This window comes from Desmodus rotundus, chromosome 4, assembly GCF_022682495.2.
Source record: "Desmodus rotundus isolate HL8 chromosome 4, HLdesRot8A.1, whole genome shotgun sequence".
Lineage (NCBI taxonomy): Eukaryota > Metazoa > Chordata > Mammalia > Chiroptera > Phyllostomidae > Desmodus > Desmodus rotundus.
This window is the reverse complement of record NC_071390.1, coordinates 5,370,034-5,394,653: the sequence shown is the minus strand read 5'-3', so window position 1 is coordinate 5,394,653 and position 24,620 is coordinate 5,370,034. Positions and strand designations below refer to the sequence as shown.

Genomic DNA, 24,620 nt, shown 5'->3' with positions numbered 1-24,620 from the left:
AACGCAGGCACCTCAAGGAGCTGGAAAAGGCAAGGGCACAGACTCTCTGCTAGAGCCTCCAGAGGGAACACAGCCCTGCCCCTCCTGGATTTTAGCCCAGTGGGACTGCCGTCCTCAAGGATGGTAAGAGAATACACGAGTGTTGCGTAAATGGCCACGTTTATAAGTTGTCAGAGCAGCACGAGGTCACAAATTCCGCAGATGAAAGAGACTTCCGTTGTTTGTGCACAGTGGAGGGGTGTGCAAGGAGGGGGCTACAGGCAGGGCGCCCGCTTGAGAAAAGGCCCAGAGTCCTGACGTGCACAGTGCGTGGGGTGTGCAAGGAGCTCACCTTGTGGGAGGAGGACCTTGACAGTCATGAGGGTCAAGGCTGCAGTGGCCCCTGAGCCGCAGGGAGGTAGGCCGGACACAAAGTGCCAGACCCACAAGAGCTACTGAGGGTTCGACCTGGGGGCGCCATGGCACAGCCTGGAAGAGGTGTGTGGAGGGGTGTTGAGAAGCACCGGCAGGCAGGAGAGAGGGAACAAAGGCCACTGCTTGCCCATGCCCACGGGGCTCAGTGGTCTCCTCCTTCCCTTTCCAGATACATCCCATGCAAGTGGACTGCCTGGGGCCCAGGCGTGAGCGGCACCCTTTTTACGAAGGTGTCCTCAGAAAAGACACCTATCCTGGCCCTCTGTCTCTGGGAGGTGGGGGTTCTGCAGCGACACCTTTCCTGTGGGGGGGGAGGGGTCATGCTAACGCACGTGAGATGCTGTGGGTGGCGCCTGACCCCAGCTTATCGAGCCACCAAGCGTCTGTGACCAGAGCGGCCAGCCACACAAATCAGAGCCCTTCCCCGGTGCCAGTACCTGGATGTTGAGTCGCCCCCGGTGCGCCCCCAGGCCGTAGCGCTTCACTGTGGATGCGTGGAGCTGGAAGTCTGTGATTTTTAAGGTTTCCAGACCAAGAGGTGGGCAACCTGGAAAGGACAACGCTTGTTACCAACAAGGACAGATGTTAAAAGAAACGAGTTTCTGGTCTTCTAAATCTGGCCGCGTGCTCTCCCATTTCTCCCCTGAACTCTGGCTCTCCCTCATAGCCCCACCCACACCCAGGCATGCTCAGTGTGTCTCTGGACAAAATACTGTCGATTCATCTGTCAACATTATGCCAACTTTCCGCTCTGGGTGCTTCTGCCTGGATATCCCCTCTCCCTGTTGTCGTCTATGCTACTGTCTGAGGCTGTTTCCAATTAAGGGCCCTTCCACAGTGTGACTCAGCCAGGAGCAGTGTTGCTTAGAAATTTCAGAGCGACCCTGTGGCTGAGTTCTGCAAATGAATCAGAACTTAACTGATTCATTTTGCTTTAGCAGCTTTGGCCTTTGCACCGTGCCTGCTGATGTGCAAAGCAACAGGAATAGAACAAATATATAGCATCTTTTGGCAAAAAGATGCTGTATGTTCTTGGCAAAACTGGTAAGTTTGAGAAGGGCTATTAAACACAGTTCGGTCCCAGCTTCCCTGGAACGAGATGTCAGCACTGGGGCAGGTCCTCGGCCACCGTCCCAGGCCAACCCACAGTCCCTACAAATGAGAGATTGACCAGCAGCCCCAGGGCCAGAACCCAGGCCTCCTGACTCCTGGGCAGCTGTTCTCACCACCCACCCCTGCATCGAACTAGAAATCTCCAGGCAATGCTGTGTCCTTCCAATCCAACCCTGGAGGAAGACCGCGAAAACCCCGCGGTAGAGTGAACAAAGTCTGTTTCTACGAGAAGTGTTAGAAAGTCCCGAAGGTAAGAAAGGCCACTGTTGTCACGCAGCCGGGATGCTCTCCCAGCTGCCACGTCAGAAAAACATCCACTCTTGTCCATTCTTGAGATGACTGACAGCCAGAAAAGCCACTCCCTGGGTCCACAGCCGATAACACACACACACACACACACACACACACACACACTCTCTCTCTCTCTCAGCCCGCTCGCAAATGCAGTCCTAATAAGGAAGTTTCTCCTTATCAGAAGGCACTATCTTTAGAGCAGTTTGGAAGCCTTCCCCATCCTCCACGCCAGTCATGAAGAAGCTAGAGGTGGCTTTGCACTGAGAAAATGAACACCCTTGACGGGCAAAGGCGAAGTTATGATGCCCGGGAGTGGGAGGCTCCTGTAGGCGTGAGAACCAGCCACAGTTCACTTGCATAGGAATTGTCATCATCGGAGTGATGGCAGGAATCTCACAGAAGGGACCAAAGCTGGGACACAAAACAGCTGCAGGGTGGAGCCACCAGAGCCCTGGTCCTCCAGGAGGTACCAGCAACCACATGCTCCCAGAGGGACGGGGTCCCACAGCATCACACCTCTCGGGGGTCTCCCCTTGACTTCACAGTGCCCCTCCCAGAGAGGGCCTGGGAGTCGCCTTATCCAGGTCTGCTGCTAGGAGTCGGGTGCTGCTGAAAGTAGGGACATTAGCGCAGGGACACAATCAACATGCCTCCTTTTCTTGCTCAACACCCACCATCTCCTCTTCCTTTCCACCCGTGCCATTCCTGAATTCTGCAGTCTGCGCTCTGGCTTCTGTCTGGAGACAGGATGGCTCTCCTCGCTGGGAGGACCCTTGGGACTCCTGGGCCTCTTCCTGGTGTCCCTGCAGTGTGCTCCCTCTCCTCTCCTGACTCCTGTGGCTTCCGTTACACAAAACATTCCTGTTTCTCCCCTTTCTTCCTCCTTGTTTGAGTACTCCCTCAGAATCTGCCCCCTCCTTCCCCTTTAACAAGCCACGGTGCATGGGCACCCCTGGCCTCATGGACAAGACAGCACACTGCCCCCCAAACTAGTGGAATCCAATCATGTGCGCACAGAATCTGACTCAGAACCCCACTCGCGGGCATATTTGGACACCCACGACCCCATGACCTGCCATACTTCTACCCTGCTCATCAGCAGGGGCCCTGGTGGCTCCCACGGCTGAAGCAGATGTCCAAACTGTCTTCCCCAGGCCAGCGCTGAAGACGCTCTGCGAGGCTGCAGCGGCTTCTGCCTCCTCGGCGTCAGGTCCCCCACAGGCAGATGGCTGAAGCCCCAGCGGGGGTCGGAGACTCAGCACTGGCCGTCCTCACGCAGCAGGCTGATCTGTCTTCCACCAAATCGCTCCTCTCTCCTTGTTTCTTTGAGAGCTCCCATGCCTTTTCTTCTGCTTGGTGTCTGTTTCCCGCCGACTTTCACTCCACTCCCGATGCTGGACCCCCCTGCCCACCCCGCCAGCTCTGCGAAAACTACAGGCTACACCAGCTGCAAGTTCCCCGCCTTTCCCAAATCACATCTGAAAACGTTGTGTAATTAACAAGTAGGATAAGAATAAAGGGTTTAAGCACAAACTCTCCATGCCACATGTCTTCACACAGACATGCCCCAGGCAAAAATCCCAGCTCCAAATCCAGCCAATCCCGACAAGCTGCTAGCCCCCCCCCCCCCCCCCCCCCCGGAGTGACGGAGACTCAGAGTTTGGCACAGGAATGTCCACAGTTAGAAAAACGAAGGATTTTCCCACACGGGAGGACAGGAAAATGATGGGCGGGGCAAGAGTCTTTTTATTTAAAGATTCGAATTTAATCCAAAACACAGAGTCCTGAAGTGTTCTGCATGTTAAATACTTGACTCGGAGGAATTTCGATCTATTTCACCCAGATTCATTCCCTCCTCTTTTTCCTACCCGGGGACCATCCTCCTCAAGGTTTCCGCCACGTCTACTCAACGTCCAAACTGAGCTGCTCCTGCCCCTCGGGCTCTACTGCGAAACAGAACAACTCTGCATTGGAAACAAAGCTTTGGAGGACAATAGACAAAATACTGGAAAGCCAGCAGCTCCCAGTCCCTCAGGCCAACACTCAAGGCCACCTGCTGGTCCTTGAGGTGACATCTGCACAACTTCAGTCGCTCAGCTGCACCCTGCACTTTGGACACAGCAGAGACTGCGACTGATGTGACAGCCCTGTAGGCAGGAAGCAGTCAAACGACACCCACAGAACGCACTAGCCCCCTTCCAGGGAACCCCCACGTCTTCACACCAGAACTTCGGAAGGGCAGAGGATGGAGAGGAGACACGAGGCGCCGTTCCAGCTGCAGGCCCTGCTTGTCCACGACAGTGAGCAGATTCCTGAAGCAGTGATCATCACCAGGTGAACTCGAGACTTATCGGCAACCCCGGGCACCCAGAGCCATGGGAAAGGAAATTAGAATCCAGAATCCACTGTCGGCCACCAGTCAGGGCATCTTCAGACAGACAAGCACTTGGGAAATGTGCCCCCTCCCACCACAACCACAGACTCTGCAGAAAGAACCTCTGGAATAACGTGCCAGAGACAGACACACACCCAGTATAGGAAGAGCCAAGCCCTCCCCAAGCCCAGGCAACTCTCCCAGCCGAGGAACTGCAGACACGACGCAAGATTGGAACACCACGTCAGAATTCCTTTGGATTTAGATTCTCACAGAAACATCCTGGCCCCGTCCAAGGAGCTCTCACCTTCCAGCAAGGAGGACACTTTTCCCGCCCTTTAGAAACTTGACTGAGGAAGACGGTGCTGCCTCGAGGCTCAGGGAAATGGAGGAGAAATTCAAGCTTTCAAGTTTAATGTTAATATCTGCCATCAGAAAGTAACAAGGCCAGATCCCAGGGGGACCCTTGTTGGAACTGCAATATGTTTGCATGGCAACCAAGGTTATAGTGTCAACAGAGGCACTAATTACTAGGTTTGGAGCTCACTTGAAGGCAATGGGACACCCGTCCTGGCTCTGGCCCCTCCTCCACCTCCTGAGTCCACGGCCAGGTGCCCTGCAGGATGGCTGGACAAAAGCACACCAACTCTTTACCAGCAAATCAAAGCTCTGTTGTCTTTAAGATGAAAAAGACTCTCATCCTGAGACTTGTGTGGGTGAGGAGAGTGTGAAAAATAAGCGTGAAGAGAACACTTCAGGAAGATCTGAATTAGAGATTGGAGATGAGCCATAACGTGCAGGCAAGAGAGGGACGGCTGTCCAAGATGACTCTCCTTTTCTCTTCACGTGAGGGCACCCTGTGCTGAGCGGGCACCGTTTCCCAGGCCCGGGCCTCCTCCAGCGCCCACTTCCGCCACACGCACGTGCACACACAGTAATTCATCTGTCCCCTGCTAACGTACTCAGTGCTGCAGCCGCCTTACAGAACGGGCATTAGCACCCTGGCACCTATTTGTTGGTTCTCCTTGTCATCTCCACCATGAATGGGCTACGCGCACAGCAGCTCCTTAGGAACTCAGAGGGTCCACGGCCTTCCTGTTGTGGAGACCTTCACGACGCAGGGCAAAGTAAGAATCCGGAGTTCAGACCGGAATTCTACATCCGGAGCTTCAATCCCAACCCCCACCCGGCACACCTAAGCTGTCGGGAGTCGGGGGAGCTGCTACAAGAGTCAAGTCATTAGGACTTTAAAAGGGTAGCAATTTGGGGAGCAACCGGGCTAAGGTGCAAGCAGCTGAACTGAGCCAGGCTCTCTGAAGTCATTTGCATCTTCACACGACCACAGGAGGCCATTCTACCCAGAATGAACCAAGACTCCAGGAGGCTCACCCAGAGTTACACCGCCAGTAGGTGTCTGAGTCAGAATTTGAAAATCGAGCGTGACATAAAATCCCAGGCGCCAGCTTCACGCCACCTCTGTTTGACTTGAACACTTAAGTGCATAATACAAATGCAGGTTGTGTGGGGTGTGGGGGTCCCAGCAGGGAAAGGAAGGGGAGCTGGGCCAGGCGTCTCCAGTTGGCAGAGGGCGGCGCAGAGCCCAGGCCGGCGGCCCTGCCGCGATCTCCGCTGGAAACGGAGCAAGGAATTCTCCAAGACTTCCAGAGCCCACCAGGGACGGGCTCACAGCCATCCTCAACTTTAGCTTTGGTTGTCGCCTCTAAGTCGCGTAGCTCTGACTCACAACATTCTTTCCTTCGCAGTTCTGAACTTGACATTCCCTTTGATCAATGAGAGTGTGGAGGCAGCTTCCTGGCGCGCTGGGGAATGTGTGTCCAGTAGCTCTGGGTCGGCTTCAGAGGTCACTGGCTCCCCAGGGGGGTGCCTCGCTCGGGGTCTTGGGAAAGGAGCTGATCTCAGCCCCAATCTAATCGCCCTGAGAAAGCTCCTTCACACCCCCACCCAAGAAAATCCTTCAGACGTCACTGGCACCATCAGCCTCTTCCAGGCAGCAGTTCCCACCCTACCCAACATCCCAATGTCCTGGGGAACTTAAAAAGAAAGATAGCCAGACCCCTCCCCATGGGCTCTGATTGATAGGGCTGCAGAGGGACCCTGGTCTAAAGCTCCCAGGTGAGGCTTCTGAGACCCTCAGAAGCTGGCTGGCGTCTCTCATCTGTCTCTTCCTGCTGATCAGTGGCCACCTCATTTGAAAAGCTGCCCAAGACTTCCTCCCCGCCCATCCCTCTCACCCCACCCGCCCCAGCCACACTGTATATATCACAAGGCAGCAGCTGTGAGTTTTCACCATTGAATGTCCAAAGCCCAATCAACTTTTCCTGATAAATTAGTGAATTTGTATTACGAACCAATATACCTGATAATCACTATGTCTGTATCACCATGGAAAGTTAATTGTTCTTACATACACAATGGGGGACTCCCCAAAACCTGGAATTATCTTCTGGAGGGCAGACCCCTTGTGGAACAGACTTCCCCCACTTGGTAAGTGTCTAGGAACCCATCTGGACCAGGGCACCAGCTGGCGTTGTTGTGAGAGGCTGCATTCGGCTTCAGTGAATTTTTTTTTTTGAAGACTCTCTTAATACATTTGCCCATTTCATGATGGGTGATTTAAAAGCACACCTGCCCACATCACACTGATTGTTCAGCAGTTTTTGACCAAAAACAGCATGATCCCCGTGCCCCACCTGCCCTATTTACCCCATCTTGCCCTGAGCAAATGTTTTTTGTTTTCCTGGATGAAAAAAAGTCCTCAAGGGGAAAAGTTTTGCTGATGAGGAAGAGGAGAAACAAAAAATGGTAGAAACACTAAAAGGCATCAAAATTGACGAATTCAAGAACTATTTTGAGCAGTGGGAAAAAACACCTCAGAAGGTGTATTGCATCAAATGGAGAGTACTTTGAAGGTGACTGAAATTTAAGCATGTAAGAATAAATACACAATTTTTATAAATAAATTCCATGGTTTTTTGGGGTCTCCCCTTGTATTGCTTATAAAGCCCCTCAAGAAGGAATTATTGGTTCAGAAGAGCATGGCTCCAACCTCATTAACTTGCTTATCACTTTCATGAGGTTTTCCACGTCCACGTAACACCGGCACTATTTACTCCTTCATAAAGAGAGTTCACGTGAAGGGCTGCCAGGAAGCTCAGTCAGTGGGACCTTGATAAATCATAGCTAACCTTTCCCGAGCCTTTATTATCTAACAGCCACTGTTTCATGTGCTTTGTGCAGGGTGCCTTAGCTAATATTTACCCCAGTGCTATGAGGATCTCCTATTATTATCTCTATTTTATATTTGAGAAAATTGAGGAACAAAGAGGTTAAATCATATGCCTAAATTACACAGCTGGTAAACGGTGGACTGGGCTTTGAACTCAGCTCAGTTGGACTCCAGGGCTGTTAACTGCACGATACAGAGACATACACACAGAGGTCCCTTATCCCTCATGCGGAAAGAGCTCTTACAAACCAACACGTGCACGCACGCAAGCGCACCTACGCACGGAGAGGGAAGGTTGGAGAGACAGACTGCGCCGTCTCTGGAAGATGAGCCTGTACATTTGCTGAGTTTTCTCCTTGGTGTTTTTCTACCTCTTCCGAATATTCTACAAGGTGCGTTCACTTCTTTCATAGTCAAAATGTTTCATAAGCCAGGGAAAAAATCTACTTTAGAACAACTTCCACTTCAATAGGTTAGAAAAAATACAGTTTTTAAGTCTCAGGGTATGATGTGGCGAACTGGGTTTTCTGCTAAACCCATCCCAAGGCCAGCCACGTGGAATGAAAAAGGCCTGGTGACAGAGGTCTGGTGACAGAGGTCTGGTGACAGGGGCACTGGGAAGATGCACAGCAGACGGTCAGGGTGTCACCAGGGCAAAACCCAAGAGCAAGACAAACACTCGCGCTGGCCTTCGTCGTGATGACTCAGAGAGCCGCAACACCAGGGCTCCTCCCCGGCAAATGCAACCCTGTGACCTTGTGACCAGAGCCATACTTGGGGACAACAGGGTGACAGAAATGAATGGGGCCTTTTAGAGGCACCCGGGGGCCCTGCTGAGCCCATCAGAGCTCTGACCCCTGGCCCCTTGTCTGGAAGTATTTCTATGCCGTCAAGTGGGCTGTGGCGGTGGCCTATGACCGAGGCCTGTGGCCAGACTGGCCACACGGCCCACCGGGTTTTTAATAATCACTCAGTGGAGCCTCCTGCAAGCAGCGGTGAACCCAGGGCCCAAAATAAATCTCCCCAAATTGTAAAGGAAGGCTAGGAAAGCCTTACAAGGCACAGGTTTCATTTCAGAGACTGAAAACAGCAAGGTCGGGGAGCCTCGGCTCTCCCAGACAGGTGTTCCTCAGGCTTTCTCCCCAAGTTCTGTCCAAGAGGGTGTGGCTCTGTCCCAGCCCTGCCCCTCCCCTCCCCTCACTTCCAAAGAAGTCTGACAAGCAGATGTGGTCATTTATCACCGTGTCTGCCAAGGCCGCCAAGGTCACATCAGCCACTCCCCCTCCAGAATCAGGAGTCTGGAGTTTGCACGAGTCCCAACAGCTGTGCCAGATGTCGGAGGGAAGACCGAGCTGGGCCCTGAGAACATCTGGCTGTGCAGCAATGGGGAGAGACTCCAAAGGGCTCGGAGGAAAAGCCTCAAGTCTGACACACACACGCACGCACACGCACACACTAAGCAGGCCAACCCGCAGGCAGGGTACCCTGCTGAGGCCTCACCCAGTCCAGGCACGAGGCTGGAGAACTGAGAAGTTCCCCCTCACCACTGGGTATGGCTCTGGGAAAACCATCGACTTCCATCACAGCCGGAAATCAGGCTTTCTCCCTCCAGGTCACAGACCGTGTCGTGTGGCGGCTTGCCCTGCTGTCTAGTCATGCTGAGTCCACTTGGACATGCATGGGGCACCTGGTCTGCACCCCAGGAGACTAGTTCTGGCACAGGGCAGGTGCTCAGGAAACTAGTCTGCCGTTCTTGTCAGGAACTTCTACCAATGCTGGGCATATTCTGAGATGGGTCAGACACGGGCCCTGCTCTTAAGCATTCATGCCCTTCTAGAATAGAACAGCCACGCCTGGAAATCACTGTGATGTGAGCGAGGAGAAGGTGGGGCCACGAGGAAGAGGTACAGGAAAGAGAAAGAGAAGCAATCGGGGCAGGCTTCCTGCAGGCAGCATTTGAAGAACCCTGAAGTTCTAAGGCAGGAGTTCACCAGCCACAGCCCACGTGAGGGCCAAATCCAGGCCACCATCTGTGTGTGTGTGACTCACAATTTAAGAATGGTTTTTATAATGTTTTAATGGTTGCAGTTTGAATAGTTATTTACCTACTTAATAGCCTTGATTTTTGCTTCTTGGCCATTAAGACATGTACTATTTATGATCTGATCCTTTAAAAATGTCTGCCCACTCCTACAACTAAGGCACAAAAAAGTCCCCACATAGCAAACAGATACCATGGCCAATGCCTGCTGAGGGCTTACTGTTCGGCTGTGTATGCTACACTCCGCAGACGTTACTTGGTCTTCACAAGAACCCTGTAAGGGATATTATCCCCACTTTCCAGAGAAGGAAACTGAGGCATAGAGAAGTAGTAGCTTGCCCAGAGCCTCACAGCCTTCGAGGGCAGGGTGTGACCCAAAGCTGTTCTCCGCATCACCAACTTAAGAAACCCATTCAGTTTCCTGTGGAAGAAACACGTGGGCCATGTCTTCAGCAGAGGACAGTGAGAAACAAGCCCGTGTGTGGCTGGGGAGAAAGGGAGGTGGAGGCCAGAGAGGAGTCAAATCACATTGTGCTCTGAATGCCAAGGTGGGAATCACTGTGCAGTCAACCCACAGCCAAGAACACGGGCGTGGGGTCATCTCACTGCAACACTGCTTATAGCAGCAAAACACCAGGCATGACCTAACTGCCCATCACCGGGCAGTTAGGTAAATTCCAGAACACGCCTGTAATTGAACACTAGGCACTCTTTTTAAAAAATGAGATCTTCTTTATCCTCATTGTGTTAGTCAGCTACTGCTGCATAACAAGCAAGCACGAACACTTAGCGGCACACAATAAGCAAGTACTTCTTCGGGGTCTACAGACCAGCTGGGCTCAGCTGCCAACCCCAGGCTGCAGGTTGGGGCCCATCTGTTCCACTCGTCTCGCAGCCTCCTTGGCCCCGTGGCCCAGTGCACACATTCTTTCCATAGAAAGGGCAGAGGCACAAGGAGCTAATGGAAACAAGCAAAGCCTCTTACGCCTTGGCCCAGAGGGCATCTTGTCACTTCACCTTGTTACTCTGTCTTAATCTACTGGCCTCAACAAGGGACATGGACCAGCCCAAAGTCCAGGGCGAAATTTCCCCTTTTGTGAAGGGAACTGAGAAGCTGCACAGGTAAGGGTGTGCACAGAGGGAGAGGTGAAGGCCTAGACCAACAATTCGACCACATGCATACACCTTTAGAGAACGACATCCAAGATGTGTTACTGTTTTGGTTCCTGGCCACAGTTGACATTGCACCTTGGTCATAAAGACAGCCAGGGACATAGCCTCTCCCTCAAAGGGAAAGTTCCCCAGGGCTGACATCCACCTCTGACACAGCCCTTCGAGGCCATCCACTCACAGAGCTCAGTATGGTTAAAATCTGTACCTCTCACCACCTTGAAAACAGAGCAAATAATGTCTGCTCCACCTGCCACTTGGACACACGCAGGTGACATATTCCACCTGCCACCTTGCACACAATGTAGGTGGCATTAGTTCCACCCACCACCTCAACCCCGTCATTCTGCCACATCTCCAGCAAGGCCCCCTAGTGCAGCTTAGGAGACGCCGAGAAGAGAAGGAACACAGGCTCCCGAGAGGACCCCGCTGTATACCCTGGGCCCCGTGCTGCCCAGCATCACCCTGCAGGCACCCCGCCTGGCCCCAGGCCTGCGTTCCTCACCGCTCTGCCCTCTGCGCCCGTGAATAGCGCCTCCTTGGCCATTGTCTCTCTTCCTTCCATATGTGCATTTCAGGCACCTCCATAGCTTCCCTTCCCTCCGGGGTTGTCCCCAATTCTGGTTTCTCAGAAGAGCAATGTAAAGTGGTTTCCCAGGCCAAAGGCCTTCTAGGGCACTCAATGAGTCCAAGCCATAATGGCTGCCTTTGAGAGCAGTGAGCCCAGCCCATTCAGCCAGAGCTCAGAGGTCGAGGTCAGGGAAAACAGTCTTGAGTGGGCCAGTGTGGGGGTGGGGAAGTGTACTTGTGGCAGCACAGGAGGCAAGTTCAGACCTTCCTGTGCCTGCGTTTATGCACGCGTTCCTATGTGTAGAGAAATGGGCCTTGAAACATCTTTCTGAAATGCCTCCCAAAGCTTCAACAACTTCTAATTCTGGTGATGACGAACTATATGTTAATTCAATCCAATCCTTCTGCTGAAGCCACTTAAAAGAATTTGGACAAAATATGTTTAAATATGTTTAAATGCACTTAAGAATTAACAGAATAGAGAAGAATTCTCAGACCCGGATCTGATGGCAGCAAGAACCCAGAGAAATCTCTGAAAGCTGCTTTAGCATTTGAGATCTTGAAGAACAGCTGGTGTTTTATCAGCCTGCTGGGACAAGGGGACAGAAAGCCATGCCCAAGGCCCACCCATGGTGAGGGGTCCTATGACCACCCATGTAGAGACACAGCGATGCAGCCCCAGCATCTCAGGGGCCCTCAGCACACCCTCCTGATGCGTGGTCCTCTCGGTGGCCACGGCACAGGACACGTCTGCCCACTCGGAGACGGAGAGTCATTCTAGTTTCTTAACTGACTCCAGAGGTTCACTTTTGCTGAACTCCCTTTTCTGTTTTACGATGCACTCTTAGTCCTATGCAGGATTGCTTGGACGGCGAGTTCTTGGTTAGAAACACAGCCCCAAATCATTACCCTGTGCCTGTGGAAACATGCAATTCCCCTGGTGACTATCAACTCTGTTACACAGTTCACGGGCTCCCGTGGGAGCTGAAATGGTCCTGCTTCTGGAAATGCAAATCTGCGAACGGCTCTTTTTCCATTAAGTAGCGGTACTGCCAAGGAGAAAGTCTAGAATCAGAAAACCTTGGGATTGAATTCCTGCTTCACCACTTACGAGCTGCATAACCAAGGCAAGTGACTCACAGCACCAAGCGTCTTCTCCCTGTCTGTAAACCACGGACAATGCTGCTGCTGATAACAATACTGACAGTCATAATATCCACAATGCTCAGAGGGGCAGTGGGAGGTGTCAGAACAGGAGGCCCGGTGCCAGGCAACTACCCAGAGTGCACATGCGCAACACATGGTTTCCGTTCCAGCATTAGCAGAGGTGGGTCCTAGACCCCACAGTTTAGAGAGGCAGGTCCCAACTGCTTTCATGCTGTGGCACAGAAACTAATTCCTAAAATCGGGCCGCACGCCGTAAAATAGATTCTAGTTTCGCCGATCTGACCAAAAAAATAGGTAAAATTTTGATTGACTTATAAAATAATACTAATAATTACCTACCCTTTTTGCCCCAAAGTGACTTTTTTAAACATCAGGTGCCTATACTTGTATATATAAGAATTAACCAATCAGACACAACCTTATTATGCGACGTGACCAATGAGATGCAACTCTACTATATGACCCATGTATTTATGGTTCAGGACAGAGGACAGGGCATTCACACCAGGGTGGCTATTGTCGTGTGGGCTGTTGTCTTTTTTTTTCTTATTTGACCACCTCTGGAAAAAGAGGTCAGCGCCCCTGAGTAAATAGCCAGGAATTGCATGTTTTAAAAATTCTTGCAGCACACCCGTTGAAAACCGCTGAGTAATAGAGATAAATATTGGTAATGGTGATAGTTAACAATAGTAATGGCTGTCACTCATGGGCCAGAGTTTGCCCATGAGTCTAGAACTAATGGCTTCGACCGTCCTAAGGTAGGTAAGTAATTAAAGGACCAGCATTTTCACACCTTGGCAGCAAGACGCCAAGACTGGCATCGCACGCTGTGGAAGTAGACTTGCTCTCCGCCCCCGGAGGCCGCTGGGCCTGGCAGGGAGGTAAGCTCGCACAGCCAAAGCTGGAGCAGCCGTGAGGCCCCACGAGAAAGGAAATGATCGTGCCTGCAGGGAGACGGGGTGAGGGAGACGGGGTGAGGGAGATGGGGTGGGGGCGGAGGGGAAAGGACCCAGGAGCTCTGCAACATTCAGAGATGATGGGGAAACCTGGCTGAGAGTTACTGCCAGAGAGTGGCAGGCGAGCGGCTGGCAAGGTTCTCACCCCCACGCCAGGCAGCCCGAGAGGGAATCTGCAGCGCTCTGGACAGTGGGTGGTGGCCCGGGATCCGGCTCGGCTCTCCACGGAGCCTCACTTACCCTCTCTGACTTCACCATGGGCCACGGGGACGCTGTGATCATCATTGGCAGCCCTCTCAGAGCTCTTGCCTCTCACGCCTTTTCTGTTGCTATTTTTACCTAAAAAAGAAACACAGAGAGGAATGCCTTTGTTCCACATATGTCACAGTCGTCCCAGGATGGTGAGGACTCAGCTGTCTTCTGCAGAGCGGCCATCCCCACCTCTGTGTCCCCTGTCCCCAGAGACATGCCCGGGACGCTGAGACGCTCCTGGTTAAAGGAGAAGCAATGTGGTCTTGTGAGGACCCAGGGAAATAAACCCACCCACACAAACCATGTACACATGCGGGTCATTCCTATTCTGAGGCTGCAGATGGCTCTGTGGTTGTGCCTTGGACCCTCCCTGGGACTCAGGAAGTGAGGCCACGTCTAATTGATAATATAGAGCTGGAATTGGGACTTCTGACCCCCAAACTAACATTTCCCTCTGTCAGGGCTTCTCCCACCCACCCTCACCCCAGCCCTGGCCTGCCGGGCACCCTAGGAAGCCCGCCTGCTCCAGTGCCACGGACCCTCCAGCTTCCTCCCGCACCTGCTCCTTCTCCCTCTGCTCAGGGACCACCAGCCTCCTCTCAGTCTTCAGTTGGTGTTTCCTCCCCCCAGATCTTGGTACTACTCTTCCTCCTCCTGTCGTGCTTCCCTCACCTCCATCTAATTACCTCCTGCTGAGCCTGCCAATCAGCCTGAACTCCCAGCTGGAGAAGGCTTTCCTGCACTCCCCTCCTGAGTCCATGGCTCCTCTGATGGCTCCCACAGCACCTGTCTTAGGTCAAGAGGCCCCTAAGCAGAGGCTGATGCAGGGGATCGGGTGCAGGTAGCTACTGAGGCAGGGCTCCCAGGGGCAAGGGGAGGAGGGAGCAGGATGGGGTAGGGGAAGGAACTCAAAAGGCTGTATTCTCAGCTGACCTCCAACTCGGCCTGATCCTTCAGGGAGCTCTGGAGCAGGACCTGCACACCACAGATCCCCCATCCCCCACCCCACTGGGGACAAGAGGCTGCTTTTCTACTGCTGGGTAGCTCTGGCTACAGACCAACCCGTTGGGGAGTGGAAGCTGTCACCTTCTGGGGACAATGCTCCAGAGATGGAGGCAGCTGTGAGCTGTCACAGCCAAGACCCCAGCCGCAGCAGGAGGAGGGCACCTGCAGGAGAGAGGGCCTGGGTGGGGTGCCAGCAGGCCCACCACAGCTCTGTGCACCTGTGCTGAGTGGCACCACCGCACATGCGCAACACATGGTGGCCTGTTCATGGGGGAGAACTGCATCTGGTTGTGCTCACTGCTCTGTCTCCAGAATCTGGCAGAGAATCAGCTTGAGGAAGGAAGGAAGGAAGGAAGAAAGGAAGGAAGGAAGGAAGGAAGGAAGGAAGGAAGGAAGGAAGGAAGGAAGGAAGGAAGTCACTCAATAACCAGTCAAAAACAAAAGGAGGGGCAGATCCATGGAGAAAGATACTTAGTCTGGATTTTATAAAGCAAGTTGAAATACCGAAATTGGGTTGTGCCAATTAATGGAGTAATTTACGATTGTTCCACAATCACGAACAGGAGAAAAGAAAACTTGTCAAGAAAAACTTAAATCTTCAAAAAGTTCAAAGGGCACATTGGGCCCAGCTAAGGGCCCTCTTCCCTCCATCGTACTCGTGGGCGATGCCCCCTGGAAGGGTCTCTTGTTTTTCATAGAGGCTAAGAAGTCGCAAAATGAAGCATTCCCCTCAGGTCAAGGACGTCAATAAAGCAACCGTCCAGGAAGGCCAGGGGAGAGGCTGCCGGCTGGGTGCGTCTGACATCAGCCTGATGTCACCTGGGCATTTGTGCCATTTCTGTGGATAGAAGTGTCACAGGCAGTGATCTCCGAAGGTGGCTCCTTCTGTGAGCCCTTGGCTGTTTGCCGAAACCAAGGCCATAACTTTGGCCAACGTGGATTCTGATTTGGCAGAAAGATAAGACTTTAAGGGAGGAGCAGTTTTACCACACACGTGAGGGAAAGCTGACGTTCTGGGAAAGAACGCTCCATCATCCCAACCCTCCCCAGAAGTTGGCCGTTCACTGAGTGACTTCTCTTTGCCAGGGCCACCTCTCTGCAGGCTCCATGGCCAGCGGGGGGAGTGATGGTCAAGAAGCCCAGCCCCTGCAACACTCACAGCCTCCCCTCCCACACCCCAGTCCACGCCCACGACCAAAACATCTCCACTCAGCTCGGGGATCCAAGAGAGGTCCAGATGTGCACACAGGTGCTAGGACCCTAACAGGCCAGTTCCCCGGGGGACCCCCATGTGGGGTGGGGGGTCAGGAGCTCTGAAGGCTGTGGCCAAGGGGCATAGACACCAGGCAGGGCCTGGCCACCTTCTGAAGCTCCAGGCGCTGCACAGACCTAAGGGTCTGGTCCAGGGTCTGCCGCTGCACTGACCACGGTGTGTCCTCGGGGACCCACTCCACCGCTGTGTGCCCCGTTCCCGCATCAGGAAAACGAGGACACATGGCACCTGCCTCGGTGGCAGTGACGGGAAGGAGCAAACAACATGCAGCATGTGTCAGCACTTCGGGCAGCGCCCGAGAGCAGTGCGCCCCAACAGAAGACAGCTTCCATCCTCTCATCAGTGATGTCACTGTGGGGCCCTCACATCCCAGAGCACCGTCCCAGCTGCTGAGAGACAACAGCCGACATGTGGAGGGTGCTTCACAATTGGCCAGGCATCTTCCCATAGATTATAACGTTCAATCTTGCCAAGTGACCACGGAGGGTGGGAAGCTTACTCTGAACGTTATTTTGCAGGTGGGGACACTGAGGCTCGGAAGGGAAAGAGACCCACCCAAGGTCGCTGACAGAGCCAGGCACAGCTGGAGTCTGACTCCACCTCTTGGTCCTTTCCAGCCCCTTCCTCTTGTAGAGCAAGAAAGGCAACATATGGTCTGTCCAGATGAAAGAAGAGAGTAAAGTGGAAATAGCATACAGAGAAGGAGCCAGAATTAAATCAACATCTCCATCTGGGCTGCGTGACAAAACTGAATTCCTTAAAAGTAGCAAAATGGAATTGCCCATGTGGGCCCCAGGTTCTATTTTGGTCTGCGGTGATAAATAGAATGCTTCTTGATTGATAGGAAACAATTTTTTCCCTCTCTATACAAGGCGCTTACAGTAGCAAACCCCAGAAATTGAAAAATTCTTTGCTGCATATTTTCATTTTCCCCAGGAAATTCCAGCCCAACAGCCTCTGCACTGCCTCTTGTGAAGAGCCCAGCCCAGGGCCCTGAGCTCCCATGTAGGAGGGAGGCCTTGCCCCACGCAAAGGGGCTCTCAGGAGCACCCCAGAAATGCACCCATGCACACCTGCAGAGAGCCTTCGCGTGGGAGCCTGCAGGTCTCCGCAGGTGGATGCGGAAACCCTGCACAGTGGTGGCTACGAACAAACATGTGCTGCACTGGGTGCCAGCAGAAGGGCCACGACGTGGGGAGGGAACAGCCTGCGTCCTTACCCCGTTCTCAGACTGTCCAGCTCCCTCGGAAACAGGTTCCCTGGGGACCAGGTGAATTCTGAAAGGAGGCTACGTGGCTGAATGAAACTCTCACTTCTGCTACTTAGTGCCGTGGATAGTCTGGGGGTAGATATGGGGGTGCCAGTGCAATTTTCTAAGTCTTTCACCAGGGCTAGCCTAAGTCAACCAACCAACCAGCCAGCCAGCCAACCTGTCAATCAACCAATCAACCAACCAATCAATCAAAAGCCCTCCCTACCTTCTCCACCTGTGTCTTCCCCATCAGCCTCTGCCCTCCTCTGGGCCAGCTTTTGTGCAGAAGGCTTGGTCCCCATCAGGGTCCCTGGGCATGAGGGACAGTCACTCCCAGCCTCTACGTAGCCATAGACACCTTCCTAACTTGCAACCAAGTAAGGAGCTCTTTAAAGAAAGAGCCATGACCACACCAGCAGCAGACGGGGTGTGCCGGGGACTGTGTGGGGCACAGTTGGTACTTGCCTGTCTCAGTTTGGGTTCCGCCTGGAAACAGCCTGAGACAAGGCCTTGGTCCAGGAGGGTCTGTGGGAGGCGATTTCAAGAAGAAGGGAAGGGACAGGGACGCAGGGGAGGAAATGCAATAACCCATGCTGCAGGTTGAGCAGGACCCTCCGGGACTCTGGGGACCTGAACAGAAAGTGCCCATGAACTGTCCCCGCAAAGGCTGGGAGGCTGCATGGTGCCCCAGCTAAGCTTGCTCCACCTTGGGAAGTCTGGCTCATTACTATTCCTGTGTCCCAGTGAGTAGGCCGAGGCTTGGAGAAGTCACACGTGTCCATAGGTGGCAGAGCCAGATCTGATCCAGCTCTCTCTGAATCCTGATCAAACTCTGCCAAACCCTACACCTGCCATGTACAGATTGGCTAGCCCATAAACACCTGTGTGGCATTCGAGTCTTAACATTCGAAGGTGTTTGGTAACACTCCAGCCACCCTAGGTGCCCGGGTCCCAGATAGGGCCCCAATGAGCAGCGGGCCAGACGCTGGCCAGTTACAGACACCAGCCCTTCAGGAGGTCATCCAAAGACACCCCAGTTTCATGGGTCTCATGATCCCAGAGGGGAAGCTCTGGTGGTGCGGATCTGGGAAGGTCACCGAGGGCAGAGCCGTTGCTGGAAACTCCAAGCCTGAGAGCAAGGCTCCCTGGCCCCTGCGGACATGTAGCAGAGACCTCCCCTTGAAAGTGCAGGCCCCAGGGCCCAGGCTGCCACTGTCCAGGCACTGAAGGCATCGTCCATGGCAAGATCTGGCAGCCACAGATGCTCAAGGTGCATGGAAAACTATTTCTAAGAACTGCAGCCTCCAATCCAACTTCCCCAAACACTGAGTGACTCCCCTCCATTAGCCACCAAGCCTGGCTTCCAGAACCTCGGGCACAGGCAGGGGGATCTGCCAGCATGGACAGTTAACTTTGGAGAACATTTTGGAAAGACAGGTGTTCTCTTGAAAGCTATTTGCTGATGTACATGAAACAACCTTTTTTTTATAAAACATCCTTTCCCTCGGAATGTTGTAGGGAGTTTATCTGGACAAAACACTTTGGATTTTCTTCAAGTGAGCATGTAGTATCGTGATACAGAGATTTCTTGTTCCTCGTTTATGCACACTGAGAGCGCCGAGGTTGCTGTTAGAATACACACAGAAAAGCTCACCAGCACACTCTCCTACCCCTCAGCCCAGAGAGAGACGTGTCCATCCAAAAGCCTGGGGAAGCAGGACACCTCAGGAAGCAGGACACCCCGAGAGAGAGCGGAGCAAGGCCGAGGAGGGAAGCTCTTTCCAGAAACTGGCTCCGGGAACACACAGAAAGGGCTTTGTTTACAACTGAGCATGCTCAAATAACGTCTTCGGTGACGGCCCGAGGGCTGGGGCACGACACGGCACAAAATGCAAACTCTCAGATTCTGGGCACAGACATACAAACAGATGTGGATGGCTGCCCACTCCGCAAATTCCACTGCTGGGAACTGGGGACCAGGACTGCAGATGAGATGCGGAAATGCGCATATTCAAAGGAGTGCATTAGCCACTTCACCACCCCCACCATCCTTGAGGAGAGCAACAAACAGGTAAAAACCCAAAATGTAAAGGCTACATGACTTAGTCTACTTCTGACCCAAGGCACAAGGGAGGAGAGACAAAAAAGAAAATCTTCAAATCGCCTCTTCAGAGTCTTGTTTATTAACTTGTTTCTACTGCTACTCGGGGAAGAAATGGTGAGTTATGGAGCCATGATTTGCTTCTCTGTTCTATTGTATCCTCTAAACGTAGTATGGCCGCAAACCCAGGTCACCGACTTGGAGATGACATGCAAAGTAAGTACACCCCAAGCCCACTGGCAGGCCCTAAATGTGGTCCCTTATCTACTCTTCACCTTGGGCTGATGAAAAGCGGGGACCTGAGGCTCACTCACTGGATCCCAAAGCGTTCCGGCTGTGGGCATCTAGAAAACATTGGAATCTGCTAGAAACAGCTGGCTACGTGGGATTAGAGAGAAGCAGGAAGCTGGGTCCCCATGAGGAACAACATTCTGGCCATCAGTACTATTCCCCGGGCATGAGCAGAGCCTGTTGGGAGAAGGGTGTCAGCAGAAACGGAGTAAACCACTGCTGGAATCTCGCAGATAACAAGATTCACTGACCTCTTGGTTTCCTACAAGTTCTAGAATTCTGGGGTGAAGTGATGTTCACAGTGAGGACCTGGGAAGCTGTGTGACACTGAGTCCCACTCGGTCTCAGAAAAGGGTCACGCAGCTCTGGGTCCTGATGGAGGTGGGGGTTCCACACCCCTGTATGTGTGGCAACCGCAGAGGACTGCAGTAACACGTGCACACAGGTGCCCGCACACAAGCATACGTAAACACTGGTGGAATGTGGGGTATGTAATCCGGTTAATGGTATCAACACCACATCCGATTCCTGGCTTTGAAATTGTATATAGCAGTGATTCTCAACCCCCGGGGACTTCTGGCACTGTCTACAGACATTGTCACAACTGGGGGTGGGTACTGTGGCATCTAGCAGGTCAAGGACAGGCATGCTGCTAAACATCCTACAATGCACAGGAGAGCCCCCTCAGCGCGCATGTGCGCACGCCCGGCCCAAAGTGTCAACACTGCCCAGGTGGAGGAGCCCTGTGCTCAAGACTTTGTCACGGGGGGCAGCTGGGTGACGGGCGCACAGGACCTCACTGCACTGTTTTTTTGCAGTTTCCTGTGAGTCTATAATTATTTCAAAATAAAGACAAAAGTTTTTAAAGATTCAAGTCTACTCAGTATATCAGAGTGCTACTTCTGTGGCAGTCAGCCACTCCTGGAAAAATGCAAGGCTCTCTGCTAACCAAAGGATTCGGCTGTCCAACGCCAGTGCTGACGTCCACGGCAAACCTCTGTGGCGGTGTGAGAGAGCAGCCAAGGCTCACACCGCAATCAAGTCCCAAGGCCCCTGGCTCCTTAGGTCAACCTTCCTGGGAAATGAAGGTAGAACTCCCTGACACTGAGAAATTTGCCTTCTGTCTTCCCTTGAGCCCAACCTTCATGCAAGACAAGGACCACCTGGCCCCGACTGATGTGGTTCAGTGGGTTGGGCATCATCCTGCAAACTGCAAGGTCCCAGGTTCGATTCCAGGTCAGGGGACATGCCTGGGTTGCAGGCCAGGTTCCCAGTTGGGGACATGCGAGAGGCAACCAATCGATGTTTCTCTCCCTATCTTTTTCCCTCCCTTCCCATCTCTCTAAAAACAAGTAAATAAAATCTTAAAGAAAAAAAGACAAGGACTATCTGGAAAATATCATCTGCAAAGACAAGGCACATGATAGACTTAAATTAGTTATACGTGTTCTTACATTCTTATTCACCTCTGAGTCTAACCTCTCACGCCTGCCTCGGTGCCTACATAGTGCCTGGCACGTAGTGTGTGCCACCCACCCAGCAGAGCCAGGACCTGAGGCTCATTCACCCTGAACACTCCAATGTGTCTCTTCCTCTATAAATAAATGCCTTCCAAGATATCACGACACCTGCTTCTGAAACGGTCCAATGCAGAGATGAACGCGTCTCTTACATCACAAACAGCACATACATCAAGCCACCACGTAAAGTGGGAAGAAAACCATTTCTCTCTGACACAGCTGAACTGCACAGAACTGTCACCGACTCCCAGTCAAGGTCATTCTCAAACCAGTCTCTCCCACTTGCGGTCCAGGGTGAAGGATTGCACTGGCCCAGCACACCCCACGCGAAGGAGAGAATTTGACAGTCTGTGGTACGGGTCACACTTTGCTTGGCATAGTTGGGGTGCTTTAACAAGCCCCACACAGCCCACTGGAAACATGGCAGGCCTGCAGGCAGCCCGCCTGGGAGGCCCTGGGCTCAGCCTCTGAGCTGAGTCTGGAATTCTCAAGGACCTGTTGTCAGTTTGGGGATCAGCAGTCCAGCTCTCAGCACACCTGCCATTACTGTCTCGGTCCCCCAACTTCCGTTCCAGGAGGGCGGGGGCAGAGCTGGCTTGCTATCCTACCCCCAGGGCCTCGCCCAGCACCCCGTGTGGAGCAAGTCCTTGGTAAAGACCTGTGGAATAAACGGATGGTTCACAGAAGGACTAGCATAGTTGCCTTGCCTTGGCACACTTGGAAGGCTTTACTGAAAAGCTTCTAGAACAATTAGCAAAGTACAGTGAGGTAGCAGGCCCAGTCTTCCTACTTGCAGATGAAGAGGCTGAGAGGTCTGGGAAGCTGAGGCCCAGCCCCAGGCTGGGGTGTTAAGTGCCGTCCTCAGACTCAGTCTGGGGCTTCTTCCACACTCTGCACCTCCCCCATCCCCAGTAAATACCAGTACCTAACATACGTGTCTTCCACTAAAACAAAATACTCAAAAAAAGACACATGCACTGGCTGATGTGGCCCAGTGGATCGAACGCCGGCCTGTGAATCAAAAGGTCACAGATTCGATTCCCAGTCAGGGCACAACGCCTGGGTTGTGGGCCAGGACACTGGTTGGGGGCGTGCAAGAGGCAACCAATTGATGTTATCTCTCCCTCTCTTTCTCCCTCCCTTCCCCTCTCTCTAAAAGTAAGCAAATAAAATATAAATATAAATAAATAAAAACACGTGCAAATTTGATTTATACCACCAAACAAAAGAAAAGGCCTTGTGTTGAAAAACACAAGAGAAGGGCTTTCAAACCTCCCAAGCTAGTGAATGACTGAGCAAGTGACCACGCTGTCGGAGCTTCCCCTCTGTAACAGTAACGAGAGTGCCCTCCCCTCAGGCCACTAAAGAATCAAATGAGACAGTGACACATGCAGCTCCTAGTGGAGTCACGGTTGGTGTTCTGTGGACATGAGCGTCTCTTCCCAGTCCTAGTCCACTGTGGCTTTTCCAACCCTTAATTTGTATAATTCTGCAGAAAATACTGGGAGTTCCAGATGGTTCTGTTTGGGGTTGCACAGCTCGAAGAACTGCCTGCTGATTCACACAGCTGCCTAAAACTGAAATACGGCAGGCAGCCCCTCCAACCCCAGAGCGCCTGCCAAGGGGCTGCCCACCCCCAGCTCCACCCCTTTCCTCTGCCTCCCTGCACTGCAGACTTTCATGAACAATTTAACCAAACAACGGTGATTCCTTCCATGCCAGGAGCTGCATAAGGTGCCATGGGCACGTATCTCCTTTCAAGGAAGGCCATTACCAAGCCACTCCTCAATCCTGAAATACTAGGGCAGAAGCCCTTTGCAATTTGAGCAAAGAACATTCGGATTGACTAAGAGAGAGTCCCCTTCACAGGGAATGTAAGAAACAGAAAGGAAGTCACTCTCCGAGGCAGGGCCGGCAGAAACTTCGGGTGGATTCCAGGAGGATGGAGAGATGGATGAACACACAGCACCCCAGGCTGCCAGGGCAGTGGGCCTTTCCGGTGTCCTCAGCTTGCCCTCTCCACCAGCGGGGACCAGGGTCTGGCTGCAGCCCAAGGCTCCCCAGCAGAGGCTCCCCTAAGTGGGCAGAGGATTTAAGGGACCCAGAGAAAGCAGGAGATGGGGAGGTGGCTGAGGGGACCCTGGCTGGGTCAAGACCTGCTGCTGAGCTGTCTCCAGAAGGCCACCGTGCCAAAACACACCAACTCTTCACATCCCCGACCCCAAAATTAACTCTCAAGAAAATGCCCCGTAGGAAGACTTAAAACTAGACAGAGAAGGAAGAGTGTCTGGCAGAAGGATTCTTTGCTCAGCACAGTTCAAACTTGGAGCAAGAGGTGCCCAGCTCCCAGGCGGTTTCCCAATTGCACAGCTCTGTCTCCACCTGAAGGGGTGCCTGTCAGGTTTAAGTTCTAGTGAGCTCAGAGGGGCCGGCGGGGTGCACAGTGCACTCTCCAGAAAGGCGGGGGCGGGGGCAGTGATGAGGAGGGTCTTGGGTCTCTCTCATCCTAGACACACGGACAAGACTCAGCTGGCCGTGCTGGGAGAGGTTCACGGCCACGGACATCCCCTCGGGCTACCCCAGCGCAGAAAGTTACTTACCTGGTGGAGGCGTCTCCGGAACCAACTTCTCCCTCTTGGGAGCTTTCTTGGGCTTGGTTGCCTTCTTGGGCGGCCTGGGCTCCGCAGGGCGCAGCTCCCGCGCCTCCTCCCCCGCCCCCGGGGGCAGCGGCGGCGAGAAGGACTCGGGCTCGGGCTCGGGGCGCGCGTAGTAGTGCTCCTGGCTCCAGATCTCCTGCACGTAGTAGTCGGGGTTCTCTAGGGCTGCTCCCTGAGCCCCCACCCCGGCCAGCGCCACCTCCAGGAGCACAAGGGCCAGCACCAGTGCGGCGTCCCCCCGGCGGTCCATGCCCCCTCTGCCCTGCGCCCCAGGTAGGGTCGCTAAGGCCGAGAGCACCGGGCGGTGGGCTTGGACGCTGCAGCGTGGCGCACAGGGCGCAGGAGGCGGCAGGCTGGCTGCGCGAGTGACCGGCCGGCTAGGCTGGGCCGGGCTGGGCCAAGGGCGGGCAGGGGCCCGCCAGCGGCAGGGCGGGTTCAGGGGGGCCGGCCCCGCCCTTCCTTCTTCTCTCCCTTTCCCCACCAACTGCGCCAACTCCGCGGCGGCTGGCCCCGGGAGGCAAGTATTGGAGTCATCTCCATCCCAAAAACTGTCTCCAAACTTCTCCCTGACCGGCACTCGCACACGTGAGCTGCCCTGCTGGGCAATGCTTCCCCAGAGACGCAAAGGAATTCCCATCTGGAGGAAAATGTGTCCCACCCTTTGGTTTTACGGGGTGCAGAACGGTGACCAGAGGTGAGAAAGAATTCACACAGGTCCTTAAGCAAATTGAAGCTGGAAACCTAGACCGGACATGCATTTCCCCTGGTCATACAGTCTGCCACTCAACTTGACCCTGATCCTATTGCAGGCACTGTGATGGAATCGGAGCCCCCCTGGTCGCCAGGGTTCAGAGGGGCAAAGTATCCACCGGGCCAAGGCCTAGTGGCTCTGCAGGGTCCCCACTCCCATCCTAGATGGTGAC

At 53.4% G+C, this 24,620-nt stretch overlaps 1 protein-coding gene across 1 annotated transcript in view; it reads right to left on the bottom strand.

The window, feature by feature from the left end:
• CPXM2 (carboxypeptidase X, M14 family member 2) overlaps window positions 1-24,074 on the bottom strand; it is an 81,802-nt gene extending 57,728 nt beyond the window's left edge. The window contains exons 1-3 of the mRNA XM_053923335.1: window positions 23,641-24,074; window positions 13,587-13,685; window positions 852-961 (exon numbers count right to left, since the gene is read on the bottom strand). Coding sequence (XP_053779310.1) covers window positions 852-961; window positions 13,587-13,685; window positions 23,641-23,947 — 516 coding nt within the window. The 5' untranslated portion in view covers window positions 23,948-24,074. The remainder of the gene's footprint in view (window positions 1-851; window positions 962-13,586; window positions 13,686-23,640) is intronic.
• Window positions 24,075-24,620: the final 546 nt, after the last annotated feature.